We start from the raw sequence: 17,046 nt of genomic DNA, 5'->3' as shown, positions 1-17,046 counted from the left end.
CCCTGGGGAACACCAGACACAAACATGTGTTCCCACTGAAGAAGACCTGCTGCTGAGAGAGACCGAATGTTTCTCCAATCTACTAGGACTGAACTTTAGTTTAGTGTTGTTGTTTGTTATTGTTAAGTGTTATTATTTGGTATTGTTGTTAAGTGTCTTTGCTTAGTATTGTTGTTTAGTGTTGTTGTTTGTTGTTGTTTCGTGCTGTTGAGTGTTGTTATTTGTTGTTGTTTGTTGTTGTCTGCACTGTGTTCGGTGGGTTTCTGTTTCCTCGTGTCTTTGTGTGACTTCACTCAAAATGACACTGAGCTCTGAGTTCAGTGGTTTCTTTTATAGCTGCAACTTCCTTAATGGCCATGACATCATCCAGCTGAACCCTGCACCCCCTCCTGCTCCCACACACACACACACACACACACACACACACACACACACACTGCCATTCCCCAGGCCTCCATTGCTTCAGTGTGTAAATGATGGAAAAAGTGATGTGCATGAGATTTCCTCCATAACTCAGGATGAAACCCAGCCGCCTCATTTCTGCTTCACAACGTCATCTAGACTGCTGGAAGACCAGAGACTGGGCCACACAGCAGGAGCTGAGCAGGTAGAGCAGAGTAGAGTAGAGTAGAGTAGAGTAGAGTAGAGTAGAGTAGAGTAGAGTAGAGTAGAGTAGAGTAGAGCAGAGAGTAAAACTGAGGAAAGTACTGCTACATTTCCCTGCAGTCCTGTCAGAAGTATTGTTGGAGCAGTATAGTACAGTACAGTAAGTATAGTAACATTTATTTCTTGTTGATATGGAGTGGAAGCAGCATGGAGGCTCTCAGTGTCACAGCCAGGTTGTGGGTTTGATTCCTGGTCCGTTCTGTCTGCCCTGCTGCAGTAGAAGTGCTCAGTAGAAACCAGTAGAAGCCTGTGTTCACTGGTCAGCAGACTGTATCTCACTGTACTCAGGAGAATGTAAACATCTACCAGACTGACCAAAACCTCCTTCCCCTTGTTCTGGACTGAGATCCAGACGGATCCGCCCCTCATCCCCATGTGACCCATTTCCCCAAAATGGCCGCCGCTCTCTCTGCTCTGCTCCGGTGAGTCAGACATGGTGAAGCCAGGAAACAGACCGGAGTGATTTACACCAGATTCAGACTGATCCACGCCAACATGGCCGCCGCTGCAGCTGCAGTGTGAGCAGAGCTGGGGTCAGTCAGTCAGAGCCGTTCATCTCAACTGTAATTAACAGCTTTATTATTTGCATTATTTGCATTATTTGCACTATCTCCATTGTCTCTACTGATGTATATTATGTTCATTACTGTTATTCTATGTTCTATGTTCTGTTATTCTATATTACCTGTATACATACTTTACTTCTTTGGTATTGTCCGTCTGCTGCTGTGGAACCTCAATTTCCCCAAGGGGATCAATAAAGTGCATCTTATCTGATCTGATCTGATCTTAACTTAACTTAACTTAACTTAACTTAACTTAACTTAACTTAACTTAACTTAACTTAACTTAACTTAACTTAACTTAACTTAACTTAACTTAACTTAACTTAACTTAACTTAACCTAACTTATCTGATCTGATCTTAAGTTATCTTTAATCAATATGATTTCACACTGGCTTTTTGTATTTTAGACATTTTCCTGACACTCATCCAGTCAGCCGGAGTCTCAGTAACAGGATCGTCTTTCTCAGTCATGCAGTTTAGGAAACTTAATTGCTTTCTATATTTTATATTTTTAATGAAGGCCGACCCTGACAGAAAGGCAGGCAGCTCCGCATCAGAGAACTAACAAGCTTTCTGTTCTGTTCCATGAAGAGACTTTCTGTCTCAAAACTCACTGGACACTTTTCTGTTTCAGCAGCCAGGAGAGAAACTGATGAAGTGACAGAGAGACTGAGGAGCTTCATCCATCCTGCTGCTCTGCCTCTATACTTCCATCTCTCTCTCTCTCTACACCTCCATCTCTCTCTCTCTACACCTCCATCTCTCTCTCTCTACACCTCCATCTCTCTCTCTCTCGCTCTCTCTCTCTCTCTCTAAATGTGAAGTGAATGAGCAGAGCAGCTGGAGCTCTAGCAGATCTTGTTGGACGATAAAAGACAAAAACTCACTGAAAACTGATCAGATCAACAGTGTGTTGTGTGTCTGTATGTTGATACCAGCCACCATCACACTTCACCAGGACTGGACTTCATCTCTCACCCTGGAAGCCTGTGTCCTGTCTTCTCTATCAACACTGTACATGTCTCCACTGTAAAAAGTAACAGGGCTTTCAGGCGGTCGGGTTCTCCAGATGGAGAACACGTCTGGAGAACTGAACACATGATACTGGAACATACACATGATACTCTGGAAGCAGTGAAGTATTTTGTTTGTTTATATTGGTGGTCGACCTCGCTGGAACTCCTTCATGAAGTCTTCATGAACCCTAGTGGTGCTCCACAAACCGCTCACATATGGGGTTCTCCAAGGAACCTTTTAGGACAGGATAGGAACCCTGAGGCTCCTCCTGGAACTTAAATGATCCAGTAACACTTTACAATAAGGGTACATTAATTAAGGGTTAGTTAATGCTTATTAAGCATTAACTAACCCTTAATTAACAGTTAACCAATGTGTAATTTACTAATGGTGTTCATGTTAACTAAGGTATTAATTTATACATTATTTAATAATTTATAAAGATGACTATTAAATAATGTATAAATGAATACCTTAGTTAACACAAACACCATTAGTAAATGATTACCAGACACATTATTTAACTGTTAATTAAGGGTTAGTTAAGGCTTATTAAGCCTTAACTAACCCTTAATTAATGTGCCCTTATTGTAAAGTGTTACCACTGAAGCCCTGGTGTTGGTGTGTGTGGTGCAGCAGGTTGCTGACAGCCGGTCTCTTGCAGGCTGACGGCTCAGCGCAGCCTGGAGGACGCTGAGGAGGCGGAGCGAGAGAGACGGAGGAGAGCCAGAGGAGCAGCGCCCCCCCCGCCCCACACTCTGTGAGTCACACACAGCAGGACGCCAACACCGGCTGGGAGACACTTCACTCCTCTAACAGGCTTCACATGTATTAGAACAGTGATTCTCAACCTTTCTCATATCAGGGACCCTAATTTAGTCCACATCAGGGCCACAGACCCCCATCTGATGAGATTTTGTCTTTTGGACCCAAATCTGAGAATATTTGTATTGTCAGATATGACTTTGTCCAGAATTCCATGACTATCTGTATTGCAGGTAGAGAGATAACGGTCAAACTATGATCAAAACAGTCATTCTTCTACATTCTCTAATTGGGTTAACTTCTTGTAAATGAAATAATGCTGAAGTTTAACAATTCATCAATTTGCTGGGGACCCCCTGGAACCCCCTCAAGGACCCAGGGAGTCCATGTCCAGACAGGTGATGTTTGGGCGTTGGCTTTAGATGCCAAAATGTTTTGTCTTCCCCGGAAACAAAAGGCTTTCGATTAGATTTCTAAAGAGTCCAGAAGTACCAGAAGCATCCAAACCCTCAGGTGAATTTTGAAGCCAATAGCAGCAGCAGCTCCTCTAACGTCCGCAAGAGTCCGGCTCCAGAAAGACTCCAAACCTCCAACTCCATGAAGTCAACGGACCACAACCAACTTCTGATAAAATATAAAGTCAATACATTTTCTCCACAGGAGGTTTTGGCCTCAGTAGTTAATTTTGCATCTTCATGTGTGTCTAATGTGTTCAGGCTGGAGTCTGCTCTACCTGCTGCTGATGAGACGGAAAACACTTGGTGTCTAATTGGGAGAGATAATCTGTTCACACAGACCAGTGATGATGCTGCTGATGCTGCTGAGGAACTTTCTGCTTCATCAGCAGCCAGTCAGTCAGTCAGTCAGCAGTCAGTCAGTCAGTCAGTCAGTCAGTCAGTCAGTCAGTCAGTCAGTCAGTCAGTCAGTCAGTCAGTCAGTCAGTCAGTCAGCAGTCAGTCAGTCAGTCAGTCAGTCAGTCAGTCAGTCAGTCAGTCAGTCAGCAGTCAGTCAGTCAGTCAGTCAGTCAGTCAGTCAGTCAGTCAGTCAGTCAGTCAGTCAGCAGAACATCCTCCTCACCAGACTGAGGCTGCTGATCAGTCACCTTCTCTGTTCATCAGTTCACTTTCCACCTGACTGCCAAGTAAAATGTATTTGTGTAATTAAAAATGACTTGAGGTTTTCTGTCAGTCTGTTAGCGGCGACCTGATGCTGATGTTCAGTCTGATCAGCTGACCTGCTGACAGGAAGCAGGGCCTTTCTGTTTGATGTGTTTCTATGGGAACCGTCTCTGTTTCCATGGAGCCTGAAGCCCAACGGTCCGTCTGCCAGCTGCTGTCTGGCTGAACCCGCCCCCCCAACACACACACACACACACACACACACACACACACACTTCACCAGTGTGTGTGTGTCTCACCACACTGCAGTGCCATACAACAGGTGGTTGACAAAATATACACACAAAACATACCAAACAAACCCAAACATAAACATTCAATTAAATGCATGAAACAATATCTTAATAATTTTGACTGTATGCTATTGATTGGAGAGTTTTGTTGATTATCTGTATGATTACACTGGCAAGTGGATTTTAAGCCGTTTAATGGGCTTTTCCTCTGAACCAGGCAGGAACCAAAACAGATATATCCATTCTGTTTTCCACCTCTGTACAGCGTCACATCAGTCTACATAGTTGATTAATATATTTTTTGTTTGATTTTTTGTACTTTATGTTATCCTGGACAGGGTTAGGGTTAGTCTCTGCAGAACAGAGCAGCTTTAATATTTTTATAGTAAAATCTGGACTCTGGGGAAACTGGACTGATGCCTCCACTCTGCTTCACACAGTTACACATTCACACTGGGAGCTGCCCAGTATAACCAGTCTATAACCCCCAGTCCGGCTCTACTGGAGCGGCTGGGGTTCAGTGCCTTGCTCAAAGGCCTCTTGTTGGTGGTTGTTGAAGGAGAGGAGTGATTCTTGTTTTCTTTCCCTGCCCAGATTCTCCCAGCTGGTCCGGGATTTGAACTGTCAATGTTCTGGTCAAGTGACAAATACAAACATTATTGATCAGTGTGATCTTCCGGAAACTGTTCTCCGCTCCGTTCTCAGGTGGGAGGAGGAGCTGAAACCCAGCGGCCGGTTGGTTCTGGAGGAAGACGAAGGCTTCAGCGACTGGAGCCACAAACTGGAGAACCGCAGAGAACAGGAGGTTCAGGAGAGCCGCAGGGTCCGGGAGAACCGACCTGCTACACCCAGATGGAAACCTGATCCTGAAGAGGAGAAGGAGGAGGAGAGCAGCCGGTCCCAGGAGGCTTCAGGAAGACTCCCAGAGAAGGTCCACCGCCCGACCGATCAATACTGCTGCTACAGTAGATAGTTTAACTGGACTGAAGGCTGGTTCATAGTTCTGTGTTGAAGTGTCTCTGTACTATATAACTATAACTATAGTTCATATAACTGAGCGCAGAGCGTCACAAGACCAGAAGAGCTGTGATTGGCTGCTCGGTGTCTCCTCAGATCATCTAGCATTATAAACTGAAATATCCACAACATGAGTTTCACTGCGACGTCTTCTGTGGTGACTTCTGAGTGAACAAAGCTCCACACTGACATCTAGTGTTTCAGTGATCTATGACCAGAACTAGAGATGCTCGCACTGCTGGAGACAGCTGCAGCAGAGCAACAGCAGCACTTGGATGCAGAACCGAAAAATCAGCCTGAAACCAGCAGGGACGACTGATCTGTTACACAAATCTCCCTGATTACAAGGATGTGACAAGACAATCCAAGCACAAACAATTCTGTTGTATTCTGTACTTAGATGCATATACAGCTCTGGAAAAAATTAAGAGACCACTGCAAAATTATCAGTTTCTCTGGTTTTTCTATTTATAGGTATGTGTTTGAGTAAAATTTGTAAAATTAACATTTTTGTTTTATTCTACAAACTAAAAAAGGATGCAGTGTTTTCAGACCTCGAATATTGCAAAGAAAACAAGTTCATATTCATTTTAAACAACTCAATACTAATGTTTTAACTTAGGAAGAGTTCAGAAGCAAAGAAGAGCCAGGCTGAGGTTTGCAAAAGACCAGAAGGACTGGACCGTAGAGGACTGGAGTCAGGTCATCTTCTCTGATGAGTCCAATTTTCAGCTTTGCCGAACACCTGGTCTTCTAACGGTTAGACGGAGACCTGGAGAGACCTACGAGCCACAGTGTCTCCATCCACTGTGAAATTTGGTGGAGGATCAGTGATGATCTGGGGAGCTTCAGCAAGGCTGGAATCAGGCAGATTTGTCTTTGTGAAGGACGCAGGACTCAAGACACGGACAAGGCCGTCCTGGAAGAAAACTTGCTTCCTTCTGCTCTGACAATGTTCCCCAACTCTGAGGATCGGTTTTTCCAGCAGGACCATGCTCCATGCCACACAGCCAGGTCAACCAAGGTGTGGATGGAGGACCACCAGATCAGGACCCTGTCATGGCCAGCCCAATCTCCAGACCCGAACCCCATTGAAAACCTCTGGAATGTGATCAAGAGGAAGATGGATGGTCACAAGCCATCAAACAAAGCCGAGCTGCTTGAATTTTTGTACCAGGAGGCATAAAGTCACTCAACAGCAATGTGACAGACTGGAGGAGAGCTGCCAAGACGCATGAAAGCTGTGATTGAAAATCAGGGTTATTCCACCAAATATTGATTTCTGAACTCTTCCTAAGTTAAAACATTAGTATTGTGTTGTTTAAAATGAATATGAACTTGTTTTCTTTGCGTTATTCGAGGTCTGAAAACACTGCATCTTTTTTGTCATTTTGACCAGTTGTCATTTTCTGCAAATAAATGCTCTAAATGACAATATTTTTATTTGGAATTTGGGAGAAATGTTGTCAGTAGTTTATAGAATAAAACAAAAATGTTAATTTTACTCAAACACATACCTATAAATAGTAAAACCAGAGAAACTGATAATTTTGCATTGGTCTCTTAATTTTTTCCAGAGTTGTATATGTGTGTAATGTAATGTTAATACACGTAGAAAGTGTGTAAATTGTGTTTGGACTTTGCTTGTTACTCCTTTGTCAGCACTTTACTGCAGTACACCTTCAGTACATTTCCACAGGCTGAAGCGCAGGACCGAGGCTGTGGAGTAACATGCTACCTGCTTCCCTGTCGGTTCACTCCAGATGTGCGACAGGAAGAAGGAAGTGATGTCATACAGCTCGACGGTCTTCCTCGCCAACAGCCAGCCAGCTGACAGGACGTCCTACCTGGTGGCAGGGACCATGAGGCCACGGTACTTTATACTTTTATTATTTGTTTCTTTCTTCTTCTGTTTTTTTAGGTGAGATGTTCTTATAGGACTCTTGGGTTATTTTTTAATCTCCCCTGCACAAATGAGTCATTTGTTTCTCTTCTTCCTCTATTTTTTAAATAATTTTTATCACTGTAGCTATGTTGTTTTTTTATCGTTTTTTTTTTTTTTTTTTTTTACTGTGGTTTATTGTGTTATAAGCTCACTAACCAGTTAGTCTACCAGTTTACTGACAAGTTCCATTATCTCCTCCCCAGTGGAGTGGCCAGTCAGGCTGAGCAGAGGGAGGAGGAGGAGGAGGCAGAGGAAGAGGAGGCCTTGCTGCAGAGGAGGCCGGAGGAGACCCAGCAGAGGAGGAAGGACCCCAGGGAGGAAGAGGAGCAGGAGGAGGAGGAGGGAGACTTCCACCTGAGGAGGGAGGAGAGACACAGGGAGGAGGAGGAGGAGGAGAAGGAGGAAGAGGAGGAAGAGCACAGCCAGCTGCCCGAGGAGGTGAGGTTTTCATACTACTACTACTGCTAGTAATAATAATTTATAGTAATTTAATAGGAATTAACCCCTAGTTTGTGCTGTTTATTTTCCTCAGTGTATGGAAGAGAAGGTCATGTCAAACAAAAAAAAAACAAACAAAAAAAAAAAACAAATTATTTATCTGTCTCTCTGCCTCATGGCTCCTCTGTCCTGTTGGACCAGATCTTAGCTTTATGGCTCTTACTCTCGTTGTTCTCTCCTGACTAGATCCTTGCTTGTGTTGTATTGAAATCTCATGTGTACGTCGCTTTGGATAAAAGCGTCTGCCAAATGTGAAATTATAATTGTAATTGTAAACTGAAATCTGCCAGTTTATTGTTGCTTTTGCTCACTGGAAAATATCTAAACTGTAGAATATGACTTCAAATCTAAAGGTAATAAGGAAATTAACTCTGCTTTGGTTTGGAGGATGTAGAAAGCAGAGGTCTGCATCCTGATGAAGGCAGACAGTTTCTGATATTTCCAGCAGAGAGAGCTGCCTTCGATTTTTTTTGTTAACGACCCTCTGCTCTGATTGGCTAACCGTTTCAAGAGTGAAACGTGAGACGCGGTAGAGGTAGGGAAAACTCTCCGGTAATAAACAATGACAACCGCTCAACCGCTTTGAAAAAAACACTTTGTTAGTCTATTATTTCTTACAAAAATGATAATGAGCGAACGTTTGTGACGCCACAAAGTTACGGAAGTCCAGGATGGATTGTGTGGATTTAGTTTTGATACTTTCACCATATTTAGATAGACCATCCAACTCCTTTATCACCACAGAGGAGAGGGGAGTCCTGCTTTACATGATGTGGGACTTTTCATTTGAACGGACTGCTGAGGGTTCAATAGCTAATGAAATAAAAAAGGTGACAGCGGGCGTCCCTGACAGCTGCCTCTGTCCACGGGAAATGGATCAGATAGTAGACTGCTTGTGTTAATTGATGCCAGGAGGAGAACCGGAGGAGGAGTGAGGAGGAGAACCGGAGGAGCAAGGACGAGAACCGGAGGAGGAGTGAGGAGGAGAACCGGAGGAGCAAGGACGAGAACCGGAGGAGGAGTGAGGAGGAGAACCGGAGGAGCAAGGACGAGAACCGGAGGAGGAGTGAGGAGGAGAACCTGAGGAGAAGCGTGGAGGAGAACTGGAGGAGTGAGGAGGAGAACCAGAGGTGGAGTGAGGAGGAGAACCAGAGGAGCAAGGAGGAGAACCGGAGGAGCAAGGAGGAGAACCGGAGGAGGAGTGAGGAGGAGAACCGGAGGAGCGAGGAGGAGAAACGGAGGAGGAGCGAGGAGGAGAACCGGAGGAGTGAGGAGGAGAACCAGAGGAGCAAGGAGGAGAACTGGAGGAGGAGTGAAGAGGAGAACCGGAGGAGCGAGGAGGAGAACCGGAGGAGCGAGGAGGAGAACCGGAGGAGTGAGGAGGAGAAACGGAGGAGGAGCGAGGAGGAGAACCGGAGGAGGAGTGAGGAGGAGAACCGGAGGAGGAGTGAGGAGGAAAACCTGAGGAGCGAGGAGGAGACAAACCAAAGCAGGAGCTCCTCTCTCTCTCTCTGCAGCCCTGAAGGCGAGGAGCCGCTGAGCTGCTTCGGTCCCATGAGCCCGACGTTTAAGGTGATGAACCAATAATCTCCATCACAAGTCCCAAAATATTTTTTGTGATATCTTATGATAGATGCAAGCAAGCATGTTTAATTTGTAAACATCAATATATCATCATCACATTCATGTTGGTACCTTGGTGTAATTACTGTAAACAACTGAGACAACTGGACCTCACACCAGTGATATTGTTAGTGGTAACAATTTGCATTCCTGGCTCTATTTAGTAGTTTGTTTATTTTTCTTTATTAGGGGTCCAAGCACGTAGTGCTGGGAACCCTATTGTTTTTGTTCCGATTATTATTATTTTTCTTCTCGTGCCCTAAAAGTGTCTGGACCTCAGAAACCATAAGCCCCACAGCAGCCAAACTTTCCACATAGGTTGGAAATCTCACCCACTACTCAGGCAAATGACACCAATCTACCTGATGGTGGCGCTGTAACAGCCCACTTCACGTTTTGGTCCATAACTTCTGAACCGTGAGTCATAGAATCAAAATTCCTCTTCTCCTGGATTCCCTGGATCATTATGCACTGCAGGAGCAGGAGAGAGACCAGAATACACTGCAGTGGAGAGATAGGATGGGGTTTGAGTAAGGGGAGACTCTCACTAGGCTGGAAAAACTCTGAGATAGCTCTGCCATCTCTCTCTCTCTCTCTCTCTCTCTCTCTCTCTCTCTCCACCTACACATAAAACCCCTGTGGGTTTTATGTGTCGCTCAGGCAAGTTCACGTCCCTCTGGGGGTTATTGAAAGGCATTCTGGGAAATGCAGGAAATCAGTAGAAGTGCAGTAAAACCAGATGAGGCAGGTTGAGGGAAAAGTAAAGTACAACACTTCATCACTAAATAACTCCTGGAATGTGTTGAACATCAGACTGAAGAGATGTTGGGGGTTTTTCTGTTGCTTCTCGTCACAAAGAGGAAGTTGCCACTTGCTCCGTTTGCGCTGCTTTGTGCCGTAAAGCAATCCAGCAGATTTTACCCCAGTGTGTAAAATGCAGCTGCCAGTCTCCTCAGCAATGGTCTGGTTTGTTTACGGTAATTATACTGATTTATTGATGGTCAAATGCTACATAGCACCTTTAACATCAGTCTGATGCCATGCTGGCAGTTAGTATTATATCATGTCAACCATGTTGAAAAGTCTTGTCTCTTTCTTGCCGATCCACTAGAAACTCCTCATTCAGTTTTACCCAGTAAGTCCCGTGCTGCTGTTCTCCGTCTGAACTGTGGGAGGTGGAGGCTGCCTGTGCTGCTGCATGAAGCTCTGCTTTCACATTCACGTTCCACTTTAAAGGACCAGTTAGTTCATTTAGTTCCTCTACATAACTCCTCTCTTCCTCCTGTAGCTGTTGGACCCACAGACAGTATTGTCTCTAGTCAGCTGTCAGTTGAAGCTCCGCTGCCTCTTGCTGGAACAATGAGTCCAAACTGTTTGTCAGAATATTCCAGAAAAGCCGTTGCTGCTTCAACTGACAGCTGACTGGAGACAATACTGTCTGTGGGTCCAACAGCTACAGGAGGAAGACAGGAGTTCTATAGAGGAACACAATCAACAAGCTTACCCTTTAAAATAGAATGTTTAAAACGTAGTAACATACTGTACATGCAGTCATAAATACATGTTAGGTTTCAGTGCTGTTATCCAGCAGGAGTTTCAGTGTCATGAAAACACATGCATTATATTACAGTATATCATATAAAAACAGGACAGGAGCCTGGTAAAGGACAAACCTCTCTGCCCCCTCTGGCCTCTCTGTTACAGGACAGCTTCTCACCACCGGGACGTCCCACCGCCAAATTACACAACACTTTGCTCCCTTTCACCTCCTACTGCAAATTATCCTCTGCCTTAACTTTCACTTTTCTGCCTTTAAGAGTATGAAGACGCTTTGCTTCTCTCCTGTGTTGGCATCATGTGGCACAGTGTTTCTCAACCTGCGGGTCGGGACACCATGATTTAACGGTTCTGACAAAATATATTTCCAGCAGATACATTTATTCTCATGTTTTTAATCTTCATGATGAATTCCCTTGTCTTGTGAAATAATGAATATTTGTTTCCTGTAGGCTTCTTCTACTGGCTTTTACTGACTTCCACTGACTTCTACTGACTTCTACTGACCTCCACTGACTTCTACTGACTCTACTGACATCTACTGACCTCCACTGATTTCTACTGACTCCACTGACTTCTACTGACCTCCACTGACTTCTACTGACTTCTCCTGACTCTACTACCTTCTACTGACTCTACTGACTCTACTGAATCGAACCACCGACCTTCTGATTAGTGGACGACCCGCTCTACCTCCTGAGCCACAGCCACCCCCTCTATTGACTTCTACTGACTTCTACTGACCCCTACTGATGTCTACTGACTTCTACTGACTTCTACTGTCTCTACTGACCTCCACTGACTTCTACTGACTCAACTGACGTCTACTGACTTCTACTGACCTCTACTGATGTCTACTGACTTCTACTGACCTCTACTGACTTCTACTGTCTCTACTGACCTCCGCTGACTTCTACTGACTCTACTGACTTCTACTGACCTCTACTGACGTCTACTGACTTCTACTGACCTCCACTGACTTCTACTGACGTCTACTGACTCTACTGACTTCTACTAACCTCCACTGACTTCTACTCACTCTACTGACTTCTACTGACTCTACTGACTTCTACTGACCTCCAATGACTTCTACTGACTCTACTGACTTCTACTGACTCTACTGACTTCTACTGACCTCCACTGACTTTTTTTTTTTTTATTAAAACTTTATTTAACCAGGTGAGTCCCATTGAGATTACAAGATCTCTTTTTTGAGGGAGCCCTGGCCAAGATAGCAGCAATACAAAGTTTCAAACAACATACAAGCAAACATTAAAAGCACGTACAACAAAACATACACACATGCAACTCGCAGAATCATTATGCCTACAAGACGGACAGGAGGAAACAGGTCTAGCTAAGGAAGCAAGTGCAAGTTCCAAATGAATTTGCCTCCAAACCCTTCTCTACATTTTTGAATGCCCTAATCGGGATCAGCACATCAAGCTGCAAATCTGCAAGTGGTTCCAGGCTGCAGGAGAACATAAAGGCCCATTTGCCAAATTCAGTGCGAACCTTAGGGACAGACAGTAAGAGGGTGTCATTAGAGCGCAAACAATAATTATTGGTTTTGAGTGAGATATACTCACAAAGGTAAGAGGGGAGCAGACCGAGGATGGACTTATAAATAAATATGTACCAATGAGTGAGTCTGTGCAAGGCCAATGAGGGCCACTGAACTCTGGCATATAGGGTGCAATGATGAGTGAGAGCTTTGCAGCCTGTGACAAACCTCAGAGCGCTGTGGTACACAGTATCCAGCCAATGCAAGCACTGGGCAGAGGCGTGCATATACAACAGATCGCCATAATCAAGCAAGGGCAGGAACGTAGCCTCAACCAATTTTTTCCTGGCAACAAAGGAAAAGCAGGATTTATTTCTAAAATAAAAACCTAGCTTAAGCTTCAGTTTCTTTACTAAGTTTTCAATGTCAAGTTTAAAAGTTAAACGATCATCAATTAAAATACCTAGATACTTGTATTGTGACACTAATTCAATCTGACTGCCCTGCAAGGTTACAATGTCAGGAAGAGGAGCTAATGTCTTCCTGGCATTAGAAAACAACATCAATTTAGTTGCAGCATTCAACACAAGTTTCAGATCAAACAACTGTGATTCTACAATACCAAAGGCAAACTGCAAATACTCAAGTGATTGAGCTAGGGTGGCACCGCAGCAGTAAATGACAGTATCGTCGGCATAAAAATGAAACAGCGCATTAGGAACATTTTGACCCAGGTTGTTAATATAGATAGTAAACAAAAGTGGACCCAAAACAGAACCTTGGGGGACCCCTGACGCAACATGTAGTACACTGGAGGAAGTGCCATCAAATCTGACACATTGTGTCCTTTCAGAGAGGTAATTTTCAAACCAGCCAACAGCCTGCTCAGACAACCCAATATTGAGCAGCCGTTGCTTCAGGATGAGGTGGTCAACTGTGTCGAAGGCCTTCGAAAGATCGATAAAAAGAGCGGCACAGGTTTTTTTGTGATCCAGTGACTCAATTATATCATTGACAACCTTTAGGGATGCCGTGATGGTACTGTGTTGTTTTCTGAAGCCAGACTGGTACAATGAAAGGATATTATTAGCGCTCAGGAACTCCTTCAGTTGATCACTTACCAATCCTTCAAGGACCTTCGACAAGAGGGTTAAGTTGGAAATAGGCCTATAATTGTTTAGTGATGTAGGGTCCCCCCCTTTTGACAGAGGGAGAACATGGGCAGATTTCCACATTTTTGGGATGACATTTTGAGAGACAGTGAGGTTAAAGATGCTTGATAAGGGTTTAGCAATAGAATCAGCTGCAAGTTTAAAAAAATATGGTTCCAGATTATCTGGACCTGCAGGTTTTTTGGTGTCCAGCAAAAGAAGAGCTCTGTGAACTTCATCAGCAGAGAAGGGAACAAAATAAAAGGGCTGACCCTCAAAAATACAATCAACAATCATGTCTGAGGAAGGCAAGGTTTTTAAAGGCAGGGACTGGTTAAACAGAGAACTGGAGGCAATGAAGTGCTCATTGAAACATTCCAGCATAGCAGATTTATCAGAAATGGATCTGGTGTCCTTGACAATGCAAGGAGGCAGTTCATTTCGAATATCATTGGCCGAAATAGATTTGATAGCTTTCCAGAATTTCCTGGGATTATTCAAATTGTTAGTCGTTGCGGACAAATAAAATTCAGATTTGGCTCGTCTGGTAAATGAAGTGAAACGATTGCGTAGTTGCCTAAAATGGAGCCAATCGGCCGCAGTCCCTGTTTTCCTAGCCTTCGCCCAGGCCAAATTTCTCTCATGGAGTAACTTAGCCAGGTCAGGGGAAAACCAAGCGTTGTCTCGTCCCTTCACTCTAAACCTTCGTACAGGAGCATGTTTATCCACAATATGCGAAAACCAATCATAAAAGAGTGTCGAAGCATTTTCACCATCATCAATAAGATCGATTTTTTTCCCAGTCATGGTAGAATAGATCATGTAAGAAACCTTGTTCAGAAAAGTGCTTCATATCTCGTTTTATAACAAAGCGAGGCTTGGACTTGGGAATTTTGGCGTTTCTAATTGCAGCAACTACACAGTGATCACTAACATCGTTTGCAAAAACACCAGTCTCAGAGTACTTGTGGGAAGCATTAGTTAAAAACAGATCAATTAAAGATGATTTCTCTGGGTATTTGGGTTTAGGGTGTGTGGGGCGCCCGATAATTTGGGTAAGATTTAGTGAGCTACAGAGATCTTTAAAACTGTCAGATATAGGCTTTAGCCAATCCCAATTTAGGTCACCTGTCAGAATGATCTCGCTGTACTGCAGCTGTGATAGTAACTGCGAGAGTGTTGGGAGTGCATCAGCAACAGCTGACGGCGGTCTGCAGCACCCAGCTATAGTGAAACAAAACCCTTTAGATATCTCAATATTTAGGGCCAGAAACTCCAATTGTTTGCCAACAGATTTAAAGAGCACGACATTCACATGAAATTTGCTCTTTACAAAAATAGCTACCCCACCCCCTCTCTTGGGGCGATCAGTTCGATAAACATTATACCCGCCAATAGAGATAACTTTATCCGTAATAGATTTAGTGAGCCAGGTTTCAGATAGGACAATAACGTCGGCATCAGTTGATTTAGCCCAGATACGTAATGAATCAGATGAATAACACCTAGACCAGATCTGCACTTAAAGTCAGCCGGAGTATTACAAACCTTAATGTCAGTGTCAACTGGGCCAGGGTTAGGCTGCACATTACCGGAGATTAACAATAAAAGAAAAATCAGATATCTCTGTTTTGTAACACCGTAGGGCGACTCATTTTTAGAATGTATCATGTTAACAAAGTCAGCAAGAGAATTCTCAGAAAACACAAAACAGCTTTTCAAAACAGAAAGGCACAGAAGGCGAAGCAAGTCGAAGGAATTGAAAAAGTCTGCATGGGGATGTCTCGGCATCTGCCCATGCAGTTCATAGGGGAAAGTGCTAGTGAGCGCGCTTGGCACGACTGGCGGAGAGTGCTCCTCCCCTGGTACACTCTCCCGACGATGGACATGGACAGTTAACCCATAGTTCCAGAGCAAGAGCGCAATAAGCAACGCAAGAGGAAATTTCATTGTCAGTACTGCAATTCAGTTTGCAAGGTAGTGATATAGTTCGATTTGTGAGGCGTTTCAGTAAAAGTGGTTCGATTTGTGAAATAGTTCAGGTCAGTTTATGGGGGAGTCCAGTTTGTAAATGTAGCCTACGTGTGAGTGTGTGTGTGTGTCGGCTATGGAACTGGGGAAAGGGGAAAGGAGGAGAGGCACCTGAGTCGGAGGTAGGCCAGCAGCAGAGCAGCGAACACACAGGGAGGAAGCCAGCAGCGGAGCAAGCAAGGGGAGAGCCACGCAGAAGAGGAGAGGCACCCGATCTGATAGGCCCCAGGATGCAGCACAGGCTTCAGTGCAGGTGGATAGGCCCCAGGATGCAGCACAGGCCTTGATGCAGATGGGATAGGCCCCACGATGCAGCACAGGCCTCAGTGCAGGTGGGTAGGCCCCAGGGTGCAGCACAGGCCTTGATGCGGATAGGATAGGCCCCAGGATGCAGCACAGGCCTCAGTGCAGGGGATAGGCCCCAGGATGCAGCACAGGCCTCAGTGTAGGTGGATAGGCCCCAGGATGCAGCACAGGCCTCAGTGCAGATTGGATAGGCCCCAGGATGCACAACGGGCCACAATGCAGCCGGAGAGGCCCCAGGGTGCAGAATAGGCCACAATGAAGCTGGATGGGCCCCAGGATGCAGAACAGGCCGCAATACAGTCGGATAGGCCACAGGATGCAGCACAGGCTCCACTGCAGTTGGAGGCCCCAGGATGCAGCTCAGGCCTCAGTGTAGACTGGATAGGCTCCAGGATGCAGAGCAGGCCACAATGCAGATCAGGTAGGCCCCAGGATACAGCACAGGCCTCAGTATAGTTGGAGAGGCCCCAAGATGCAGAACAGGCCACAGTGTAGTTGGATAGGCCACAATTTGCAGTGCAAAAACAGGTATTCCAAATATATTATAAATCAGCAACATAAAAAACCTTTGTAGAAGATGGGAAATGGCGCTAAAATCCAATGAAATATACGAGTTACAAACAGACACTCGACAGAGACAATAGACATGCTGCCATCTTGGAAGGGGGTGTGGCTAGACCCGCGAAAACCAGACTTCTACTGACTCTACTGACTTCTACTGACTCTACTGATTTCTACTGACCTCCACTGACTTCTACTGACACTACTAACTTCTACTCACCTCCACTGACTTCTACTGACTCTATTGACTTCTACTGACCTCTACTGACTCTACTGACTTCTACTGACCTCTACTGACTCTACTGACATCTACTGACTTCTACTGACTTCTACTGTCTCTATTGACTTCTACTGACTTCTACTGACTTCTACTGACTCTACTGACGTCTACTGACTTCTACTGACTTCTACTGTCTCTATTAACTTC

The 17,046-nt window shown here is 44.7% G+C and overlaps 1 protein-coding gene across 1 annotated transcript in view; it reads left to right on the top strand.

The window, feature by feature from the left end:
- Window positions 1-1,161: 1,161 nt before the first annotated feature.
- The window catches only part of LOC139666243 (non-muscle caldesmon-like), a 36,086-nt gene continuing 20,201 nt past the window's right edge, over window positions 1,162-17,046 (top strand). The window contains exons 1-9 of the mRNA XM_071545379.1: window positions 1,162-1,184; window positions 2,915-3,010; window positions 5,132-5,357; window positions 6,429-6,623; window positions 7,207-7,316; window positions 7,592-7,826; window positions 8,799-9,087; window positions 9,334-9,458; window positions 10,621-10,644. Of these exons, the coding sequence (XP_071401480.1) occupies window positions 1,162-1,184; window positions 2,915-3,010; window positions 5,132-5,357; window positions 6,429-6,623; window positions 7,207-7,316; window positions 7,592-7,826; window positions 8,799-9,087; window positions 9,334-9,458; window positions 10,621-10,644 (1,323 nt within the window). The remainder of the gene's footprint in view (window positions 1,185-2,914; window positions 3,011-5,131; window positions 5,358-6,428; window positions 6,624-7,206; window positions 7,317-7,591; window positions 7,827-8,798; window positions 9,088-9,333; window positions 9,459-10,620; window positions 10,645-17,046) is intronic.

The sequence above is a fragment of the Centroberyx affinis genome, unplaced genomic scaffold (assembly GCF_046629955.1).
Source record: "Centroberyx affinis isolate AG114_WGS23_722 - 3 ecotype Tasmania unplaced genomic scaffold, CSIRO-AGI_Caff_v1 ptg004895l_1, whole genome shotgun sequence".
Taxonomy (NCBI): Eukaryota; Metazoa; Chordata; class Actinopteri; order Beryciformes; family Berycidae; genus Centroberyx; species Centroberyx affinis.
Note: the sequence above shows the minus strand (reverse complement) of the source record. Positions and strands in the feature narration are given on the sequence as shown.